The sequence below is a fragment of the Bombina bombina genome, chromosome 3 (genome assembly GCF_027579735.1).
Source record: "Bombina bombina isolate aBomBom1 chromosome 3, aBomBom1.pri, whole genome shotgun sequence".
Lineage (NCBI taxonomy): Eukaryota > Metazoa > Chordata > Amphibia > Anura > Bombinatoridae > Bombina > Bombina bombina.
Window position 1 is genome coordinate 738,783,894 of NC_069501.1, and position 21,962 is coordinate 738,805,855.

The 21,962-nt window shown below is 38.3% G+C and overlaps 1 protein-coding gene across 1 annotated transcript in view; it reads left to right on the plus strand.

Annotated features, from left to right (window-relative positions):
• Positions 1-11,553, plus strand: part of ABI3BP (ABI family member 3 binding protein) — a 533,245-nt gene extending 521,692 nt beyond the window's left edge. The window contains exon 71 of the mRNA XM_053707567.1: positions 10,412-11,553. Within this exon, the coding sequence (XP_053563542.1) occupies positions 10,412-10,527 (116 nt within the window). The 3' untranslated portion in view covers positions 10,528-11,553. The remainder of the gene's footprint in view (positions 1-10,411) is intronic.
• The last annotated feature ends 10,409 nt before the right edge of the window (positions 11,554-21,962 follow it).

Genomic DNA, 21,962 nt, shown 5'->3' on the forward strand with positions numbered 1-21,962 from the left:
GAAGAGAATGAATGGCATAGAAAAACATAATTTATGTAAGAACTTACCTGATAAATTCATTTCTTTCATATTAGCAAGAGTCCATGAGCTAGTAACGTATGGGATATACATTCCTACCAGGAGGGGCAAAGTTTCCCAAACCTCAAAATGCCTATAAATACACCCCTCACCACACCCACAAATCAGTTTAACGAATAGCCAAGAAGTGGGGTGATAAGAAAAAAGTGTGAAAGCATAAAAAATAAGGAATTAGAATAATTGTGCTTTATACAAAAAAACATAACCACCACAAAAAAGGGTGGGCCTCATGGACTCTTGCTAATATGAAAGAAATGAATTTATCAGGTAAGTTCTTACATAAATTATGTTTTCTTTCATGTAATTAGCAAGAGTCCATGAGCTAGTGATGTATGGGATAATGACTACCCAAGATGTGGATCTTCCACGCAAGAGTCACTAGAGAGGGAGGGATAAAATAAAGACAGCCAATTCCGCTGAAAAATAATCCACACCCAAAATAAAGTTTAAATTATAAGCAGAAGATTCAAACTGAAACAGCTGCCTGAAGTACTTTTCTACCCAAAACAGCTTCAGAAGAAGAAAACACATCAAAATGGTAGAATTTAGTAAAAGTATGCAAAGAAGACCAAGTTGCTGCTTTGCAAATCTGATCAACCGAAACTTCATTCCTAAACGCCCAGGAAGTAGAAACTGACCTAGTAGAATGAGCTGTAATCCTTTGAGGCGGAGTTTTACCCGACTCGACATAAGCATGATGAATTAAAGATTTCAACCAAGATGCCAAAGAAATGGCAGAGGCCTTCTGACCTTTCCTAGAACCGGAAAAGATAACAAATAGACTAGAAGTCTTTTGGAAATTCTTAGTAGCTTCAACATAATATTTCAAAGCTCTAACTACATCCAAAGAATGCAATGATCTCTCCTTAGAATTCTTAGGATTAGGACATAATGAAGGAACCACAATTTCTCTACTAATGTTGTTAGAATTCACAACCTTAGATAAAAATTTAAAAGAAGTTCGCAACACCGCCTTATCCTGATGGAAAATCAGAAAAGGAGATTCACAAGAAAGAGCAGATAATTCAGAAACTCTTCTAGCAGAAGAGATGGCCAAAAGAAAACAAAACTTTCCAAGAAAGTAATTTAATGTCCAGTGAATGCATAGGTTCAAACGGAAGAGCTTGAAGAGCCCCCAGAACCAAATTCAAACTCCAAGGAGGAGAAATTGACTTAATAACAGGTTTTATACGAACCAAAGCTTGTACAAAACAATGAATATCAGGAAGAATAGCAATCCTTCTGTGAAAAAGAACAGAAAGAGCAGAGATTTGTCCTTTCAAGGAACTTGCAGACAAACCTTTATCCAAACCATCCTGAAGAAACTGAAAAATTCTCGGAATTCTAAAAGAATGCCAGGAAAAATGATGAGAAAGACACCAAGAAATGTAAGTCTTCCAGACTCGATAATATATCTTCCTAGATACAGATCTACGAGCCTGTAACATAGTATTAATCACAGAGTCAGAGAAACCTCTTTGACTAAGAATCAAGCGTTCAATCTCCATACCTTTAAATTTAAGGATTTGAGATCCTGATGGTAAAAAAGGACCTTGTGACAGAAGGACTGGTCTTAACGGAAGAGTCCACGGTTGGCAAGAAGCCATGCGGACAAGATCCGTATACCAAAACCTGTGAGACCATGCTGGAGCCACCAGCAGAAAAAAACGAGCATTCCTTCAGAATCTTGGAGATTACTCTTGGAAGAAGAACTAGAGGCAGAAAGATATAGGCAGGATGATACTTCCAAGGAAGTGACAATGCATCCACTGCTTCCGCCTGAGGATCCCTGGATCTGGACAGATACCTGGGAAGTTTCTTGTTTAGATGAGAAGCCATCAGATCTATTTCTGGAAGTCCCCACATTTGAACAATCTGAAGAAACACCTCTGGGTGAAGAGACCATTTGCCCGGATGTAACGTTTGGCGACTGAGATAATCCGCTTTCCAATTGTCAATACCTGGGATATGAACCGCAGAGATTAGACAGGAGCTGGATTCCGCCCATACCAGTATTCGAGATACTTCTTTCATAGCCAGAGGACTGTGAGTCCCTCCTTGATGATTGACATATGCCACAGTTGTGACATTGTCTGTCTGAAAACAAATGAACGATTCTCTCTTTAGAAGAGGCCATGACTGAAGAGCTTCTGAAAATTGCACGGAGTTCCAAAATATTGATTGGTAATCTCACCTCCTGAGATTTCCCAAACCCCTTGTGCTGTCAGAAACCCCCATACAGCTCCCCAATCTGTCAGACTTGCACCTGTTGAGATCACAGTCCAGGTTGGAAGAAAAAAAGAAGCCCCCTGAACTAAACGATGGTGGTCTGTACCACGTCAGAGGGTGTCGAACAATCAGTTTTAAAGATATTAAATGAGATATCTTTGTATAATCCCGGCACCACTGGTTCAGCATACAGAGCTGAAGAGGTTGCATGTGAAAATGAGCAAAGGGGAACACGTCCAATGCAGCAGTCATAAGAACCTAGAATTTCCATGCATAAGGCTACCGAAGGGAATGATTGAGACTGAAGGTTTCGATAAGCTGAAACCAATTTCAGACGTCTCCTGACCAACAGAGACAGAGTCATGGACACTGAATCTATCCGGAAATCTAAAAAAGGTTACTCTTGTCTGAGGAATCAACAAACTGATTGGTTAATTGATCCTCCAACCATGTTCTTGAAGAAACAACACTCATAAAAAGCTGGAAAGGATATTTCCATTGAAAATGAGCAAAGGGAATTGAATCCAATGCTGTTAAAACTTCTATGCATATATAGCAACTGAAGGAAATAATAGAGACTAAAGGTACCGACAGACGGAACCCCATGGTCTGAGCAGCGCTTGAACCCCATGGGTACCCAGCCATGCCTCAACAGTATCCAAAATATATAGGACAGAAACACACTGAAAGAAAGTGTTAGCCTTACTGGAATAAAATCAAAGAAATTTGGACAAAATAGAACCAAATAAATTTCAAAGAAGTCTTAACCTGCCCCTTACCAGCCAAGCTGGAATACGGCATGTGCATCGCAACATTAGGGAGCTAATTTCGAACCCCAATTAAAAACATGTTACTTGGGAAAGAACTCAGGATTCGTTCCTTAATAAGAACAACCAAACTAGTATAAGCTTAAAGTTTTAGTCTTAGAACTCAATCTTGAAGCCCATAGTAACAGTTAAGAATTGAATCCAATTATAATTGATTATCTTAGAACAAAAGAAATATGGATTTTCTTTTTTTTTTTTTTTTAAATCACAGAATTATTCTAGCTAAAATAGCTAAAGACATAGATTAACCCTCATTTGCGAATATATTCAATAAAATGAAGACACAAATGAAATTGTTAGCATAATAGTCCAGTTTAAAGGACCAGTCAAAACAGAGGACTTGCAAAATGCAAAACAACAAGACAAATGCAACGGCACCTAGTCTAGTAAATGTTGTCCCTTAACAATGCTAAAATAAATCATGATCTGATACTTGATCTTAAAGTAAACAGAAAAAATGAAGCAATTGCAATATCACAGGACCAAGAAAAGTACCTGAAACTAAATAATTTTCCAAAAATAAGATACAACTATATAAAGGAAAATAAATACTATTTTGCTATAAAAACAATAGCATAATTAGTAGGAGTAGAGATAGCTCCAATAAATTGGAGAACCCTCCAAATTGAATTTAACTGCTGACAAAGAATATAGTTTAAAAATAAAAGAAAATTCTCAGCCTATTCCATTCCCTAGTATGGGGAATTGGAAAGAAAACCTCTGAAATCACAGAAGAAATAAAAAGGCAGAAATAGTGTCAGCTAGTCTTAAAGAACTAGTTACCTTAATATCCAAAATAATCAACACCTCTTCAACAAAGAACAAATGTACTTTAATAATAAAAAAATTATATAAAAAAGTAGATTTGTTAGTGTCAATATCTGATGAAGAGAATTTCTGAAAGAGAAAAAAACATCATCAGAGAAGGATAAATCAGTATGTTGTTGGTCATTTGAAACTTCAATAATTAAAAAAGAAGTGAAAAAGACCTAAAAATCGTATTAGAAGGCACGAAGTCAGACATAGCCTTAATCAGAAAAAATATTTCTTATAAATCTTCTAAACATTTCTTGCACTTAAGAATGGAAATGTATAAAGCATAAATACTAATGGAATCTGCATGTAAAAGTATATCATAATAACTTATTACAAACCATAGCTAGAGATAAACATTTATAACATTTAAAATAAATGAACTTAGCTTTGGTAGAACTGAAACTCAGTTAAGCATTTTTCCAGAAGTGGCTTCTGACTCAGGGACAAACGGAGACATCTTGCAATATGTAATAGAAAAAACAACATATAGGTAAAACAAAATTGATCAAATTCCTTAAATGACAGTTTCAGGAATGGGAAAAAAATGTCAGTGAACAAGCTTCTAGCAACCAGAAGCAATAAATAATGAGACTTAAATAATGTGGAGACAATAGTGACGCCCATATTTTTTAGCGCCAAAAAAAGACGCCCACATTATTTGGCGCCTAAATGCTTTTGGCGCCAAAAATGACGCCACATCCGGAATGCCGACACTTTTGGCGCAAAGAAACGTCAAAAAAAATGACGCAACTTCCGGCGACACGTATGACGCCGGAAACAGAAAAAAAAAATTTGCGCCAAAAAAGTCCGCGCCAAGAATGATGCAATAAAATGAAGCATTTTCAGCCCCCACGAGCCTAATAGCCCACAGGGAAAAAGTCAAATTTTAAGGTAAGAAAAAAATTGATTTATTCATATGCATTATCCCAAATATGAAACTGACTGTCTGAAATAAGGAATGTTGAACATCCTGAGTCAAGGCAAATAAATGTTTGAACACATATATTTAGAACTTTATATAAAAGTGCCCAACCATAGCTTAGAGTGTCACAGAAAATAAGACTTACTTACCCCAGGACACTCATCTACAAGTAGTAGAAAGCCAAACCAGTACTGAAACAAGAATCAGTAGAGGTAATGGTATATATAAGAGTATATCGTCGATCTGAAAAGGGAGGTAAGAGATGAATCTCTACGACCGATAACAGAGAACCTATGAAATAGACCCCGTAGAAGGAGATCATTGAATTCAAATAGGCAATACTCTCCTCACATCCCTCTGACATTCACTGCACGCTGAGAGGAAAACCGGGCTCCAACCTGCTGCGGAGCGCATATCAACATAGAATCTAGCACAAACTTACTTCACCACCTCCATAGGAGGCAAAGTTTGTAAAACTGATTTGTGGGTGTGGTGAGGGGTGTATTTATAGGCATTTTGAGGTTTGGGAAACTTTGCCCCTCCTGGTAGGAATGTATATCCCATACGTCACTAGCTCATGGACTCTTGCTAATTACATGAAAGAAAAGGACCTTGCGACAAAAGGTCTGGTCTTAACGGAAGAGTCCACGGTTGGCAAGAGGCCATCCGGACAAGATCCGCATACCAAAACCTGTGAGGCCATGCTGGAGCTACCAGCAGAACAAACGAGCATTCCTTCAGAATCTTTGAGATTACTCTTGGAAGAAGAACTAGAGGCGGAAAGATATAGGCAGGATGATACTTCCAAGGAAGTGACAATGCATCCACTGCTTCCGCTTGAGGATCCCTGGATCTGGACAGATACCTGGGAAGTTTCTTGTTTAGATGAGAGGCCATCAGATCTATTTCTGGAAGTCCCCACATTTGAACAATCTGAAGAAATACCTCTGGGTGAAGAGACCATTCGCCCGGATGTAACGTTTGGCGGCTGAGATAATCCGCTTCCCAATTGTCTATACCTGGGATATGAACCGCAGAAACTAGACAGGAGCTGGATTCCGCCCATACCAGAATTCGAGATACTTCCTTCATAGCCAGAGGACTGTGAGTCCCTCCTTGATGATTGATGTATGCCACAGTTGTGACATTGTCTGTCTGAAAACAAATGAACGATTCTCTCTTTAGAAGAGGCCATGACTGAAGAGCTCTGAAAATTGCACGGAGTTCCAAAATATTGATCGTAATCTCACCTCCTGAGATTCCCAAACCCCTTGTGCTGTCAGAGACCCCCAAACAGCTCCCCAACCTGTCAGACTTGCATCTGTTGAAATTACAGTCCAGGTCGGAAGAACAAAAGAAGCCCCCTGAACTAAACGATGGTGATCTGTCCACCACATCAGAGAGTGTCGTACAATCGGTGTTAAAGATATTGAGATATCTTTGTGTAATCCCTGCACCACTGGTTCAGCATACAGAGCTGAAGAGGTCGCATGTGAAAACGAGCAAAGGGGATCGCGTCCGATGCTGCAGTCATAAGACCTAGAATTTCCATGCATAAAGGTACCGAAGGGAATGATTGTGACTGAAGGTTTTGACAAGCTGATATCAACTTTAGACGTCTCTTGTCTGTCAAAGACAGAGTCATGGACACTGAATCTATCTGAAAACCTAAAAAGGTTACCCTTGTCTGAGGAATCAATGAACTTTTTGGTAAATTGATCCTCCAACCATGATCTTGAAGAAACAACACAAGTCGATTCGAATGAGATTCTGCTAAATGTGAAGACTGAGCAAGTACCAAGATATCGTCCAAATAAGGAAATACCACAATACCCTGTTCTCTGATTACAGACAGAAGGGCACCGAGAACCTTTGTAAAAATTCTTGGAGCTGTAGCTAGGCCAAACGGTAGAGCCACAAACTGGTAATGCTTGTATAGGAAAGAGAATCTCAGAAACTGATAGTGATCTGGATGAATCGGAATATGCAGATATGCATCCTGTAAATCTATTGTGGACATATAATGCTCTTGCTGAACAAAAAGGCAGGATAGTCCTTACAGTTACCATTTTGAATGTTGGTACAATGAAGAGATTTGAATAAAACCCCAGCCCCTGTTCCAGAACTGAAACTGATATAATTACTCCAGCCAACTCTAGATCTGAAACTCATTTCAGAAATGCTTGAGCCTTCGCTAGGTTTACTGGGACACGGGAAAGAAAAAATCTCTTTCCAGGAGGCCTTATCTTGAAGCCAATTCTGTACCCTTTTGAAACAATGTTCTGAATCCAGAGATTGTGAACGGAATTGAACCAAATTTCTTGGAAAAAAGGTAATCTGCCCCCTACCAGCTGAGCTGGAATGAGGGCCGCACCTTCATGTGGACTTGGGAGCTGGCTTTGGTTTTCTAAAAGGCTTGGATTTATTCCAGACTGGAGATGGTTTCCAAACTGATACCGCTCCTGAGGATGAAGGATCAGGCTTTTGTTCCTTGTTGTGACGAAAGGAACGAAAACGATTATTAGACCTAAATTTACCTTTAGATTTTTTATCCTGTGGTAAAAAAGTTCCTTTCCCTCCAGTAACAGTTGAGATAATAGAATCCAACTTAGAACCAAATAATTTATTACCCTGGAAAGAAAGGGAAAGCAGAGTAGACTTAGAAGACATATCAGCATTCCAAGTTTTAAGCCACAAAGCTCTTCTAGCTAAAATAGCTAGAGACATATGCCTGACATCAACTCTAATGATATCAAAGATGGCATCACAAATAAAATTATTAGCATGTTGTAGATGAATAATAATGCTATGAGATTTATGATCTGTTACTTGTTGCGCTAAAGCTTCTAACCAAAAAGTTGAAGCTGCAGCAACATCCGCTAAAGATATAGCAGGTCTAAGAAGATTACCTGAACACAAGTAAGCTTTTCTTAGAAAGGATTCAATTTTCCTATCTAAAGGATCCTTAAAGGAAGTACCATCTGCCGTAGGAATAGTAGTACGCTTAGCAAGAGTAGAGACAGCCCCATCAACCTTAGGGATTTTGTCCCAAAATTCTAATCCGTCAGATGGCACAGGATATAATTGCTTAAAACGTTTAGAAGGAGTAAAAGAATTACCCAAATTATTCCATTCCCTGGAAATTACTTCAGAAATAGCACCAGGGACAGGAAAAACTTCTGGAATAACTACAGGAGATTTAAAAACCTTATCTAAACGTTTAGATTTATTATCAAGAGGACTAGAATCCTCAATTTCTAATGCAATTAGGACTTCTTTAAGTAAAGAACGAATAAATTCCATTTTAAATAAATATGAAGATTTAACAGCATCAACCTCTGAGACAGAATCCTCTGAATCAGAAGAACCAATATCAGTATCAGAATGATGATGTTCATTTAAAAATTCATCTGAAAAATGAGAAGTTTTAAAAGACTTTTTACGTTTACTAGGAGGAGGAATAACAGACATAGCCTTCTTAATGGATTTAGAAACAAAATCTCTTATGTTATCAGGAACAGTCTGAGTATTAGATGTTGACGGAACAGCAACAGGTAATGTAACAGTACTAAAGGAAATATTATCTGCATTAGCAAGTTTGTCATGACAAACAGTACAAACAACAGCTGGAGGAACAGATACCAAAAGTTTACAGCAGATACACTTAACTTTGGTAGCTCCAGCACCAGGCAGGGATTTTCCAGAAGTATCTTCTGACTCAGCTTCAACGTGGGACATCTTGCAATATGTAATAGAAAAAACAACATATAAAGCAAAATTGATCAAATTCCTTAGATGACAGTTTCAGGAATGGGAAAAATTGCCAGTGAACAAGCTTCTAGCAACCACCAGAAGCACAAAATAATGAGACTTAAATAATGTGGAGACAATAGTGACGCCCGTATTTTTTTAGCGCCAAAAAAGACGCCCACATTATTTGGCGCCTAAATGCTTTTGGCGCCAAAATGACGCCACATCCGGAACGCCGACACCTTTGGCGCAAAAAACCGTCAAAAATGACGCAACTTCCGGCGACACGTATGACGCCGGAAACAGAAAAAAATTTTGCGCCAAAAAAGTCCGCGCCAAGAATGTCACAATAAAATTAAGCATTTTCAGCCCCCGCGAGCCTAACAGCCCACAGGGAAAAGTCAAATTTTTAAGGTAAGAAAAAAGGATTTATTCATATGCATTATCCCAAATATGAAACTGACTGTCTGAAATAAGGAACGTTTAACATCCTGAGTCAAGGCAAATAAATGTTTGAATACATATATTTAGAACTTTATATAAAAGTGCCCAACCATAGCTTAGAGTGTCACAGAAAATAAGACTTACTTACCCCAGGACACTCATCTACATGTAGTAGAAAGCCAAACCAGTACTGAAACGAGAATCAGTAGAGGTAATGGTATATATAAGAGTATATCGTCGATCTGAAAAGGGAGGTAAGAGATGAATCTCTACGACCGATAACAGAGAACCTATGAAATAGACCCCGTAGAAGGAGATCATTGCATTCAAATAGGCAATACTCTCCTCACATCCCTCTGACATTCACTGCACGCTGAGAGGAAAACCGGGCTCCAACCTGCTGCGGAGCGCATATCAACGTAGAATCTAGCATAAACTTACTTCACCACCTCCATAGGAGGCAAAGTTTGTAAAACTGATTTGTGGGTGTGGTGAGGGGTGTATTTATAGGCATTTTGAGGTTTGGGAAACTTTGCCCCTCCTGGTAGGAATGTATATCCCATACGTCACTAGCTCATGGACTCTTGCTAATTACATGAAAGAAACAAACTTTACACTCAACTCCTGTTATAGGAATTACATGATCATTCAGCAAGTCTGGAAGATTTTTTTTTTTTTTAAATAATACAGAAATTCTCTATGCATGCTGATTACATATTTAAATGTTTAGAAACAGCAAGTATCATTTTCCGCTTTTTTTCTAAATATGATCACTAGATTTGTATACAGTACAACAGTTCTAATTATTAAATGCATGTTTTTAATTAGCATGAATGATATCATTGTATAATCAAATCAAACTGTTGTAATGAAAACAACAGAGTATAAGAACTTAAAATGATGTAATAAACATTAATTTATCAAAATAGCTTGCAACAGCTCCTCCAAAATACACTTGTGCACTTACAACAGCAAATATAAGTTATCCAGTGTAGTAATCCAAACATATCAAATGAAGGCACTACACTCGCTGGAATATAACCATCCATGCAATCATTTTATTCTGTTAAAAGTTACATTTACAGATCCATTGAAACACAGTTGTTTTAGTAAACATTTACCTAAGAATTTAGAATTTCTGATCTGTCCATCTGTTAAATGTCAAATAGAAGGTGATATATATATATATATATATATATATATATATATATATATATATATATATATATATTGTCTTTTCAAACCATTTAATTAAATTAAGTTTATCTTATTTATTTTTACCTCCATTATTATAAATTGTGTCATTCTTTGTAAATATATTATTTCATTTCATTGTTTATTCTAGGATTTTACAGATCGGTACGACAACAGCCAGTTGAGTTTGGTGAAATAGGTGGTCAGACACGCATCAGCTACGTCCATTGGTATGAATGCGGAATATCAATACCAGGCAAATGGTAGTAGGACAGCTGAGCACGATTTACTCAAATAAACCATGTCATCCATTTCATAGGCAACATGCTAGCGCTTTATAGTACCTTGCCATTTACAAGTGCCTTCTAATGTAATATATGTATGAAATAATTCAGTTTCATGAGATTAATATGGAGTAAACATATTATAGGATAGGCTTCTTCTATATTTATCAGGTTTATGAATATATAAAAAGGACATTGTCTTCATAGGATAAAATCTCGGGAAGCTGGCTCCCTGTTCTTGGTATTTTAAGAAAAGCAGTGTCTATATTATTTATCACAATGTTGTAATAAATATTTTGGAGGCAAAGATTTATTCATTATCTTACTTTCTTGGAAACAAAATGATTCATTCAGATTCTGTTTAATTATGTAAACTAATACACCTTTAGCACAGTAATAGTCAATGTATAACTTGATCATCTTCCATGTTTTAATTTATTTAATCAAATTGTGTATTTTATGAGGAAGCTGCAATTGAAAAGCAATTGGTTTTATAGACATCATCACAAAAGTATTTCCTCTTCGTAAGATATTGCATTTTGCATGTTAGTAACAAAACCGGACACTATAAAGGATCACTAACTGCAATATTTGTTTTCTTTAGCAAAATAAACTATGTTGAAAAAAATTTCTAAATTGTTTTCACGCAAATACAGTTTAATATACCAGTCAGAAATGTAAACTAGAACATATATCACATATTAATATATTTTCTGTCATAAGAGCTTGTGCAAATGTCAGTTGAGGTAGATGGACAATGATTAAAACAAAGCAGGTACTTTAACATGCCCAATTGTTTCTGTTAAATTACATTTTGTTTTGTAGGTTACAGATATTTTAAAAATTTAACATAAGCATGTGGTTTATAAATACAAATGTAATTAACTTTCTACAGAATGTACAGTATATTCAGTGTAGTAAATATAGCTTTATTTCCAACGCAAATGTGTTTTTGTATCTTAAATGCAATATATGAGCTCAACAATAAAGAAATTGAATTTTTTTTAAACCATTGTCTCTTTTTCTATTCACACTTACTCTTTGTCAAAAAAAATAAAGTTTCATTTTTATTATTATTATCATCATTATAATTTCTGTAGTAAAAGGTACACAATTAAACTCCAACGCAAATCTCCGGCATCCAATATCCTGCCGCTTTAAATGTTAAACCAGTGAACTATCAGAACTTGTATGAAGTTACAAATGTCAATATCTATGGGGAAAAAATATTTTCTTTATTATTATAAATATGCATGCAAACACAATGATCCAATGCATTTTGTGTGAGTGTGACACGTTACACTTCTTCACTGACACACACACACACACACACATATATATATATATATATATATATATATATATAGCAGGAATCCAGAAAAAGACTGCACTCAAGGGCTTTTAAGTAAAAAATCACTTTTAATATTCTATGTTAAAATGTTGAAATTAGCATGACGTTTCGGTGCTGTACTAGCACCTTTATCAAATGTTCCCAAAAAGAAAAGGAAAGTCTCAGTGCAGGTGAATCCTCAGCATGATACCCCAAAGGAAAGAATGAAAGTCACAAAACCTCAGTGTATTTAAACACCTCCTACAGTAACAGTTTCCAGCTGAGTGTGATACGTGTGTGTGTTGCAACCGAGCACATCCTGCTCTCAGCCGGTGGTTAATCACTTTCTGATTGGTGTGAGTCATTACACATTCTGGCCCATTGACGACCAATTCTTCAATAAAAAGTTTTACGAGACTTATACGCTCAGATTGTGAGACTGGATCACATACTCGTGTATTCTCAAATATCTCCAAACAAGGACAGCACTGAGTACCCTCATGGATGATACCACTATCACCATATGCCCAGCCAATAAGGGGAGCGCTATTGTGATTCAAGACTATAGTGACTATAGACTGGAGGCTGTACACCAACTGTCAGACACATTCACTTAAAGAAGATTGCTCTCTAACCCTACCAGTCAGTTCAAAAAGACTATTGATCAGACTATTAATCAGGCCCTACAGATTAATTATATCATGACACATGAGAGTGAATTTCTTACCACTGATTTCCCAAAAACTCTAATTTTGTATCTTTTACCAAAGATACACTAGTTCTAAGTCTATTTCTTGTCCTCCTGGGAAACTGAGTCTCTGCCAGGGAGTCTTTACTTTTGGGCATAGCGAAATACATTGACTTTCATCTTCAACCAGTGGTAAAAAATTATCTCTCTTTTCTACAGGACTCTACTGCCATGATCAAAAAGCTAAGAGACACTGATTCCATAAATGAAAATTATATTCAGGTGACTATGGACATTGACAGCCTATATACGGTTATCCCCCATCAAGGTGGGTTGCAGGCTGTCCATAGTCACTGGAAACTAGTTAACAGGGCCCTCTCTTGTAGTTCTTGTTAGAACTCATGGAACAATGCCTTAAAAAAATTATTTTAGTTTTGAGAACCATTATTATTTACAGACAGCAGAAACTGCCATGGGGTCAAACATGGCCCCAGTCTATGCCAATATATACATGTTGTGGTATACGTCTGAAATAATAAAACCCCTACAACTTCCCAACATATCTTTTTAAACCAGATGTATTGATGATCTGTTTCTCCTGTGGAGGGGCAGCCTTGAAAGTTTAAAAAATTGGGTACAGGATTTGAACCATATGGATACTCCCATTAGGTTCAAGATGGAATGTGATTTCGTTCAAATACACTTCCTAGATTTAAACATTTTCAAAAAAAGGTATGATCAGGGAATTAAGTTTGGGACCTCCCTAAACTATAAAACCACTGAAAGAAACTCCCACTATTGGTCTCTAGCTATCATCCTAGGCACCAAAAGATGAACAGACAAACTTGAACAGAGAGGCCTTGACAGAAGAGACATTATGTCTGCTAGAAAAAAATGGACCACTACACACAGGATGTGCTGCTAACCTCCATCCAAAAGGAACCCACAACAACAGACCAACAACTTAATTTTGTTACCACATATACTCCGATGCACTCCACCATACAGCAATCTATACGTAATAGATGGGACATCCTGAGGACTGATAAAAGTCTTGCTAACTGGAAACAAAAACCAACAAGGCTGGTATATTGCAGCGCAAGGAACATCAGGGACCTGCTAGTCAAAACAGACCCGAAGCAATGTTATCAATAGGAAATGTGGCTAAAATCTAAAAGGTTGGGTTGTTTTAGTTGTGGAGACTGTGTAACTTGTAACAGCATGCATGTAGGAGACTCCTTTAAACATCCACATAAGAACAAACGATACTCCATACGGCATCGACTCACATGTAGCAGCACATATGTCATATAGATACTTATATGTTCATGTTCCCTTTTTTAGGTGGGAAAAACGATAACTGCTTTCATGGACAGAATGGCCAACCACAGGTTCTCCATTAAAGAGGCACTAAAAAATGGAGAATCGGATCTTCCGGTGGCACGTCATTTAATCACACACAGACATAATCTGTCAAGTTTGCGCAGTATGATAATTGACCACATCCCACCACAGAGGAGGGGTGGGGACCGTGCAAGGATGCTTTTTACAACTCGAATCCAGGTGGACCTTTATGTTGGACACAGTAACAGTGAAGGGACTAAACATAAAACTGGACTTTGGACCATTCATTGGCTAAAAGTAAAATGAATAAGATTAAAGTATAATACAGAAATCTCTGCATATAATACCGCAAATGGGGTATCTTTCTCCTCAAAATACAACAAACCTCCGGATACTGGACTGTAGATACTCCCTCTATTATGTGCAATGTGTATATTATTGTTTTTAACTTTCTCTACTTCTCTGGCTTCTATGCCTTTTTACCCCTGAAAACTATCTCTGAACCAGAACCCTCCAATATGAGTTTCCACTCATCTTACTATGACTGTGTGTTCAATACTGTGTTAATTGGTTACCAGAGTGAGGAGTATTATGGTTGACGAATATACCTGCTATATGTGGGACATGGATATGGAGGATGGTCTCCTAGTTGCAGCAATGATGCCAAGGACCGTGTGATTTATATCCTGCTTTACTTATTCCCTTTGGTCTAAAATGTTCCAATATACATTGTGACACGAGCCAGGTGGGAGGGGCCTAACATGTTCTTGGATATGCAAATGAGCTATGTAGAGCCTCTATAACATGATTGGCCAGAATGTTTAATGACTTACACCAATCAGAAAGTGATTAACCCCCAGAGAGCAGGATGTGCTTGGTTGCAGCACACACGCACGTATCACACTCAGCTGGAAACTGTTACTGTTGATTGCCTACGTAGGAGGTGTTTAAATACACTGAGGTTTTGTGACTTTCATGCTTTACTTTGTGGCATTATGCTGAGGATGCACCTGCACTGAGACTGTCCTTTTCTTTTTGGGAACATTTGATAAAGATGTTAGTACAGTATTTAATATTACAATATTAAAAGTAATATTTTACTTAAAAGTCCAGTGAGTGCAGTCTTTTTTCTGGATATATATATATATATATATATATATATATATATATATATATATATTAATACAGATACAATAAAAAGACAAAGGTTTTTATTTTAGTATAGAAAAAAGAAAACAAAATGTATGCTTACTTGATAAATGTATTTATTTCATGGTGGTGAGAGTCCATTTCTCCTAGGATTCAACTCCTGGCCACTAGGAGGAGACAAAGATTTCCAAAACTCCAAGATAATTTCATCCCTCCTACCTCTCTGGTTTTCTGGTCTTACATACAGCCAAGAAATGAGACGTAAAAAGGTAGGAAAGAACAAAGCAGTGAAAATGAGGTGCAAACTAGAACTGCCACCACAAAAAATAATTTAATAAAATTTTCAGGGCTTTTGGACTCTGACTACCATGAAAAAAATGAAGTTATTAGGTAAATATAAATTTTGTTTTCTTTCATAAGGTTGTGAGAGTCTATGATCCATTACTCCTGGGAACTAATACCCAAGTTATGGTGTCCACAAGCAATTTTGAGCAGGACAAAAATATTTTTTTGGAAAGCAGGCACCTAATTACCAGACACTCCTGTCTGTAGAGCTTTCCTACCAAAGGCTGATTCTAAGGAAGCAAAATACATCAAAGTGGTAGAATTTAGAAAAGGTATGTAAAGATTACCCACCCTGTTGCTGCACTGTAAATTTCTGCAGTACAAGTGGAAACTGATTTAGAAGAAAGGGTTGTTTCGAGGGAGACATTCTCGCCTCCAAGTAAGCCTTGTGAATCAAGAGTTTTAGCCAAGAAGCTAAACCACGACTTTGGCCCTCTGGCTTTTGCGTTACCCCTTTGAAGCTTGTAAATATCATTTTAATGCTCTCAATACATCTAAATTATATAGAAGCCTTTCTTTAAAATCTTGCGGATTAGGACAAAGATAATGAATTGATGTTATCAGAAGAAACCACCTTTGGAAAAAAGTAAATTGTAATCCTTAAAACCACTTTATTCTGGGAAAAAATAAGATAAGGAGGCTCGCAGGAAGAATAGACAATTCAGAAACTCTTCTGGTAGAAGATATAGCTAAAATAAACAATACCTTCTAAGACATAAGCTGAATGTCCAAACTATGCATGGGCTCAAAAAGAGAACTGCAAAGTTCTTAGAACCTAATTAAGCTTCCAAGAAGAAGACATTGGTTCATTCGCTGGACTTATTCTGGCTACATATGCTATAACTCGGAAAGCTCTGAAAGCTTACTATTTAAAGAGCCAGAAGATAATTCCTTATCTAAGCCCTCTTGAAAAAAAATAAGAATTCTAGGAATTCTGAAAGAGTGCCAGCTGAAACCTTTTTTTTTTCACACCAGAAAATAAAAACTTTCCAAATATTGTTATAGATCTTTCTTGAAACGGCCTTCCAGCTAGAATTAAGGTATCAGCTACAGCATCAGAAAAATACCTCTGTTGAGAGACCTGAGATTTTGATGATAAAAAGGGGCCTTGAGACAGTAAAGTCGTGCAGGACAACTGGACATTTGAACTAGAGCCTGCGTGGCCAAGCTGGAGCAATCGAAATTACTCATGAGAGCTTTAGTTTGAGCTGAGCTATCACTCTTGGTAGCAGAACAGTTAAAGAAAATATGACCAAGGAGCTGCTAGAGCATATACAAAGCCACCTGCGGATCCCTGGATCTTGCAAAATATCTGGGAAGTTTTTTTTGTTCAAACGAGAAGCTATTAGGACTATCTCTGATAGACCCAATTGATCTACAATCTTATTGAAAATTTTCAGGTGTAGAGACCCTTCCCCAGGATGCTTCCCAGTTGATCACACATGGGAAATAAATTACAGAAATTGTATAGGGATTATTCTCTGCCAAAGTTAAAATTTGAGAACCTCTTTCATCGCTAGGAAACTGTGAGGTTCCCCTGATGATTGATCTAGTCCAATGATATGATATTGTCTGATTAAAAATGTTGATAAGTCTCTACTTTCTAGAAGAGACCAGGTATGAAGGGCCCTGAAGATAGCACAGAGTTCCAAGATATTTATTGATAACCTCGCCACCGGAGGAGACAAAACTCCTTTCGCCTCTGTCATGATTATTGTCCAAGATGGATGGACAAAGACTGCACCTAGAAAAATGAACTGGTGATCTATCGACCAGGATATAGATTGCTTTGTTTTGAAATCCAAAAGGATCCTTTGAGAAAGCAGAGTGTAGTCCTTGCTCCTTTGACTTAGCATGTAAAGTTGAAGAAGTCTCATGTGAAACTGACCCAATGGAATAGCATCTGATGCTGCAATCATTAGACCTAATACTTCCATGCATAGGGCTTATGTAGGATTGAAGGATAACTGAAGTGTCACACATGTTGTCTGTAACATTGATCTCTTTTGATCTGTAAAATAAAGTCGCATTGATATTGAGTCTATAATGACTCTTAGGAAAGAGATTCTGGTTTGACAAGGAAAGGGAGTCTTTGGAATATAGATTCTCCAAACATGAAGCAAAGAAAACCACAAAAGGTTGTTGGTAAAAGAGCCACCATAATACCCTGAGCTCCTATTACAGACAAGAGGGTTCCCAGCACCTTTGTAAAGATTCTGGTAACAGTAGCCAGACCAAATGTTAGAGCAAACATCTTTCAAATCTATTGTGGACAAATATATCAAAGGAAAGAATAGTCAAATTAGTTTCTATCTTGAAAGTAGGAAACTGAGAAACTTGTGGAACATTTTAGAATCAAGAATAGACCTGAAATTCTTCTTTTTTGGGGGGCAGGGAACAATAAAAAGGTTGAAACATTTCTCATAAGGACTTTATTTAAAGACTATTCAGTATCCCTGGGAAACCATGTTTAGAACCCAGGGGACTTGTGTCTGTCATTCCTGAACAGACTGTGACCAAGCCTTCCTAAAAAAAAACATAATATGCTCTTACCAGAAGAGTATATGGATCGGGGCCACAACTTCATGATGACTTGGTAGAGGAAGAAGGCTTTTTTGATTGTTTGGCCTTGTTGCAATTAAGATTGGAGTTCCAGAAGGAAGGTTACTAGATTGATAAAAAGAAGGCAAACAACAATCTGCTCTTTTCTTTCACTTAGACCTCTTGCCCTGAGGGAGAAAAACTCATTTACCTCTAGTCACAACAGAAGTGATGGCGACTAGGACAGGCCCAGACAAAATCTTTCCCTGAAAGGAACATATAAACGTTATTATTATTTTGAACCATGTCAGCTGACAGTGATTTCAGCCCCTAGGCCCTGCTATATTTTTGGCATTAATCTAGATTATGTCAAATATTGCATAAAAAATGAAGACATTACTTGACCTTGTACAATTGAAACAAAGTTTAAAATCTTCATCTACAGAATCATCTAAGTTGTCTCACCAAATACTAGAAGCTACTGAAAGGCAGATAATGCTAAAAGCTGGTCTAAAAAGGAACCCGCTTACTGAAAAAAACCTTTATGTGAAAGGACTTAAACTGTCATTCCACAGGGTCTTTAAAATTTGCCCTATCCTCTAAAGGAAACAGTAGTGCGTTTCCCAAAAGCTCTACGCTAGAAGCTGGTAAAGGAAACATCTTCTTAAATTTTGAAGCTGGATAAAAAGGAATACAAACTTGGACCACTCTATAATTTAATTTAATTTAGTAATAGCTTTTGGAACCAGAAAGTCTTTGGAGACTAAGCAGTAGAAATAATAGATATTAGGGTCTTGGACACCTGAAGTACAAAATACATCCTTTAAAAGTGTATGTAGATGTTCAAGTTTGAAAAACATAATTTATTCTTAACTGATAAATTAATTTCTTTCATGGTGGTGAGAGTCCACAATACATTACTCCTGGGAATTATTCTTTGTTACCAATAGGAGGAGGCAAATATTTCTAAACCCTAAGAGCTCTATAAAATCCCTCCTACTTCACACATACCCAGTCTAATGCATAGCCAAGCATAGTGAAAGAAACAAATTTATCAGGTAAGCATAAATTATGTTTTCTTTCATACAGGTGGTGAGAATCCATGATCCATTAGTTCTGGGAACTAATACCCAAGCCATGGAGTCCATGTGTAGTAATATAAGGGGACACATTTAAAACTGAGAAATGAAATTCACAACCCCAATAAAAAAAGCAGAAACAACTTCCTGAAGGACCTTTCTACCAAAGGCTGTCTCAGAAGAAGCAAAAACATCAAAATGGTAGACTTTTTTAAACGTATGCAAAGAAGACCATGTAGCTGCCTTGCAAATTTGGTCAACTGAAGCCTCATTTTTGACAGCACAAGAAGTGGCGATTGACCTAGTAGAATGAGCAGTAATTCATTGCAGTGGAGGCTGACCTGCCTCCAAGTAAGCCTTGTGAATCAAGAGTTTCAACCAAGAAGTCAAACAGCAGAAACTGTCCTTTCTAGCATCAGAAAAGTGAAAGAACAAACTAAAAGTCTTTCTAAAGTCCTTATTAGCATTGAAATAATATTTCAATGCTCTGCATAATTTGGATGTTGTTAAAGATCTATCTGAAGCATTCTTGGGATTAGGATACAAAGAAGGGACAATAATTTCATTGCTAAATTTATCTGAAGAAACAACTTTAGGCAAAAAGTCAAAAGTAGTACCCGGGAGAGCGTACTTTCTTCTTGATATTATTACAGGGTTTAATACCATCTAGAGCTCAGTTACCCATTGAGGAGGATCTTGCCCCACAGATATGGGCACTACTGAACGGCCTAGATCATTGACAGCTACTTCAGAGACCTCACAGATATCATTAGAATGACCGGAGATGGGGAGCATGGAGATTCGACTAAGATGGCGGATAAAAAGGGAGACTATTTGCTATGTGACATGACATGCGGAGATTTGAGCTGTACCTCCTCCCCCAAACTGGACTCTAAAAGTCAGACAAGAGAGATCAGGTGGGTTTTGTACTCGGGAGGGAGGCAAGGGGGCAACACCAATAAGATAATTCAGTTGATCTCCCATGCCCAGCTCGAGGGAAAGCCATTGGTCCTTTTCTCGACCGATGCGGAAAAGGCTTTCGACCGGGTGGATTGGCTTTTTCTCCGCCGGTTCTTAAAGGCAATGAATTTTGGCGATCCCTATATAAATATGGTGGCCTAGATTTAGAGTTTTGTCTGTAAGGACCCGCGTAGCTAACGCCGGCTTTTTTTCTGGCCGCACCATAAAAATAACTCTGGTATTGAGAGTCCACATAAAGGCTGCGTTAGGCTCCAAAAAAGGAGCGTAGAGCATATTTAACGCAGCTTCAACTCTCGATACCAGAGTTGCTTACGCAAGCGGCCAGCCTCAAAAACGTGCTCCTGCACGATTCCCCCATAGAAAACAATGGGGCTGTTTGAGCTGAAAAAAAGCTGTGTTCAGCTCCTAATGCAGCCCCATTGTTTGCTATGCGGAAACACTTCCTAAGTCTGCACCTAACACTCTAACTTGTACCCGGAGTCTAAACACCCCTAACCTTACACTTATTAACCCCTATTCTGCCGCCCCTGCTATCGCTTACCCCTGCATATTATTATTAACCCCTAATCTGCCGCTCCGTAAACCGCTGCTACTTACATTATCCTTATGTACCCCTAATCTGCTGCCCTAACATCGCCGACCCCTATATTATATTTATTAACCCCTAATCTGATTCTATCAGCCAATCGGAATTAAGGTAGGAATATTCTGATTGGCTGATGGAATCAGCCAATCAGAATCAAGTTCAATCCGATTGGCTGATCCAATCAGCCAATCAGATTGAGCTCGCATTCTATTGGCTGTTCCGATCAGCCAATAGAATGCGAGCTAAATCTGATTGGCTGATTCCATCAGCCAATCAGAATATTCCTACCTTAATTCCGATTGGCTGATAGAATCCTATCAGCCAATCGGAATTCGAGGGACGCCATCTTGGATGACGTCATTTAACCCCTTAATGACAACTGACGTACCAGGTACGTCATGCATTAACAAGCAGTTAATGACAATAGACATACCTGGTACGTCAGTTGTCTAACAGAGTGCTGGAAGCGATCGCGATCACTTCCAGCAGCTCTGAGGGTATTGCAGTGATGCCTCGATATGGAGGCATCCTGCAATACCCCTTTACAAGCCTCCGATGCAGAGAGAGCCACTCTGTGGCCCTCTCTGCACCGGAGCATCGTTGGTGGGTGGGAGCGCAACAGGGAGGCAGGTGGGCGGCCAGCAATGGCCCATGATCATGTGGAGGGGGGCGGGATCGGAGGCGGAAGTACTCGGGGGCGCGCACAGATGCGCGCGCGTGCACGGGGGCGGCAGGCGGGCGCATGCACGGGGCGGGAGCGGGTGGGAACCGCTACCCTACAGAAAAATTAAATACTGTAATACATTGGGAGAAAAGGGGGGGGGGAAATTTTATTTATAAAGTAATCGAAGGGTTCTGGGAGGGGGGGGTGGGGTGGGGGGGTGTAGCTACACTACAGAAAGTAGCTCAAAATTAAAGAATCTTTTTTTTTTTACTTAACTGGGTACTGGCAGACAGCTGCCAGTACCCAAGATGGCGCCCATTAGGCTAGAGGGGGAGGGTTAGAGAACTGTTTGATGGGGGATCCATGATATTGGAGGCTAAGGGAGGATTCTACACAGCAGCATATGCAAATATGCTATTAAACCCACCCCCAAAAAATATACCTTTTTATATTAGTACTGGCAGACTTTCTGCCAGTACTTAAGATGGCGGGAACAATTGTAGGGTGGGGGAGGGAAGAGAGCTGTTTGGGAGGGATCAGGGGGTCTGATGTTTCAGGTGGGAGGCTGATCTCTACACTAAAACTAAAATTAACCCTGCAAACTCCCTACAAGCTACCTAATTAACCCCTTCACTGCTAGCCATAATACACGCGTGATGCACAGCGGCATTTAGCAGCCTTCTAATTATCAAAAGCAACACCAAAGCCACA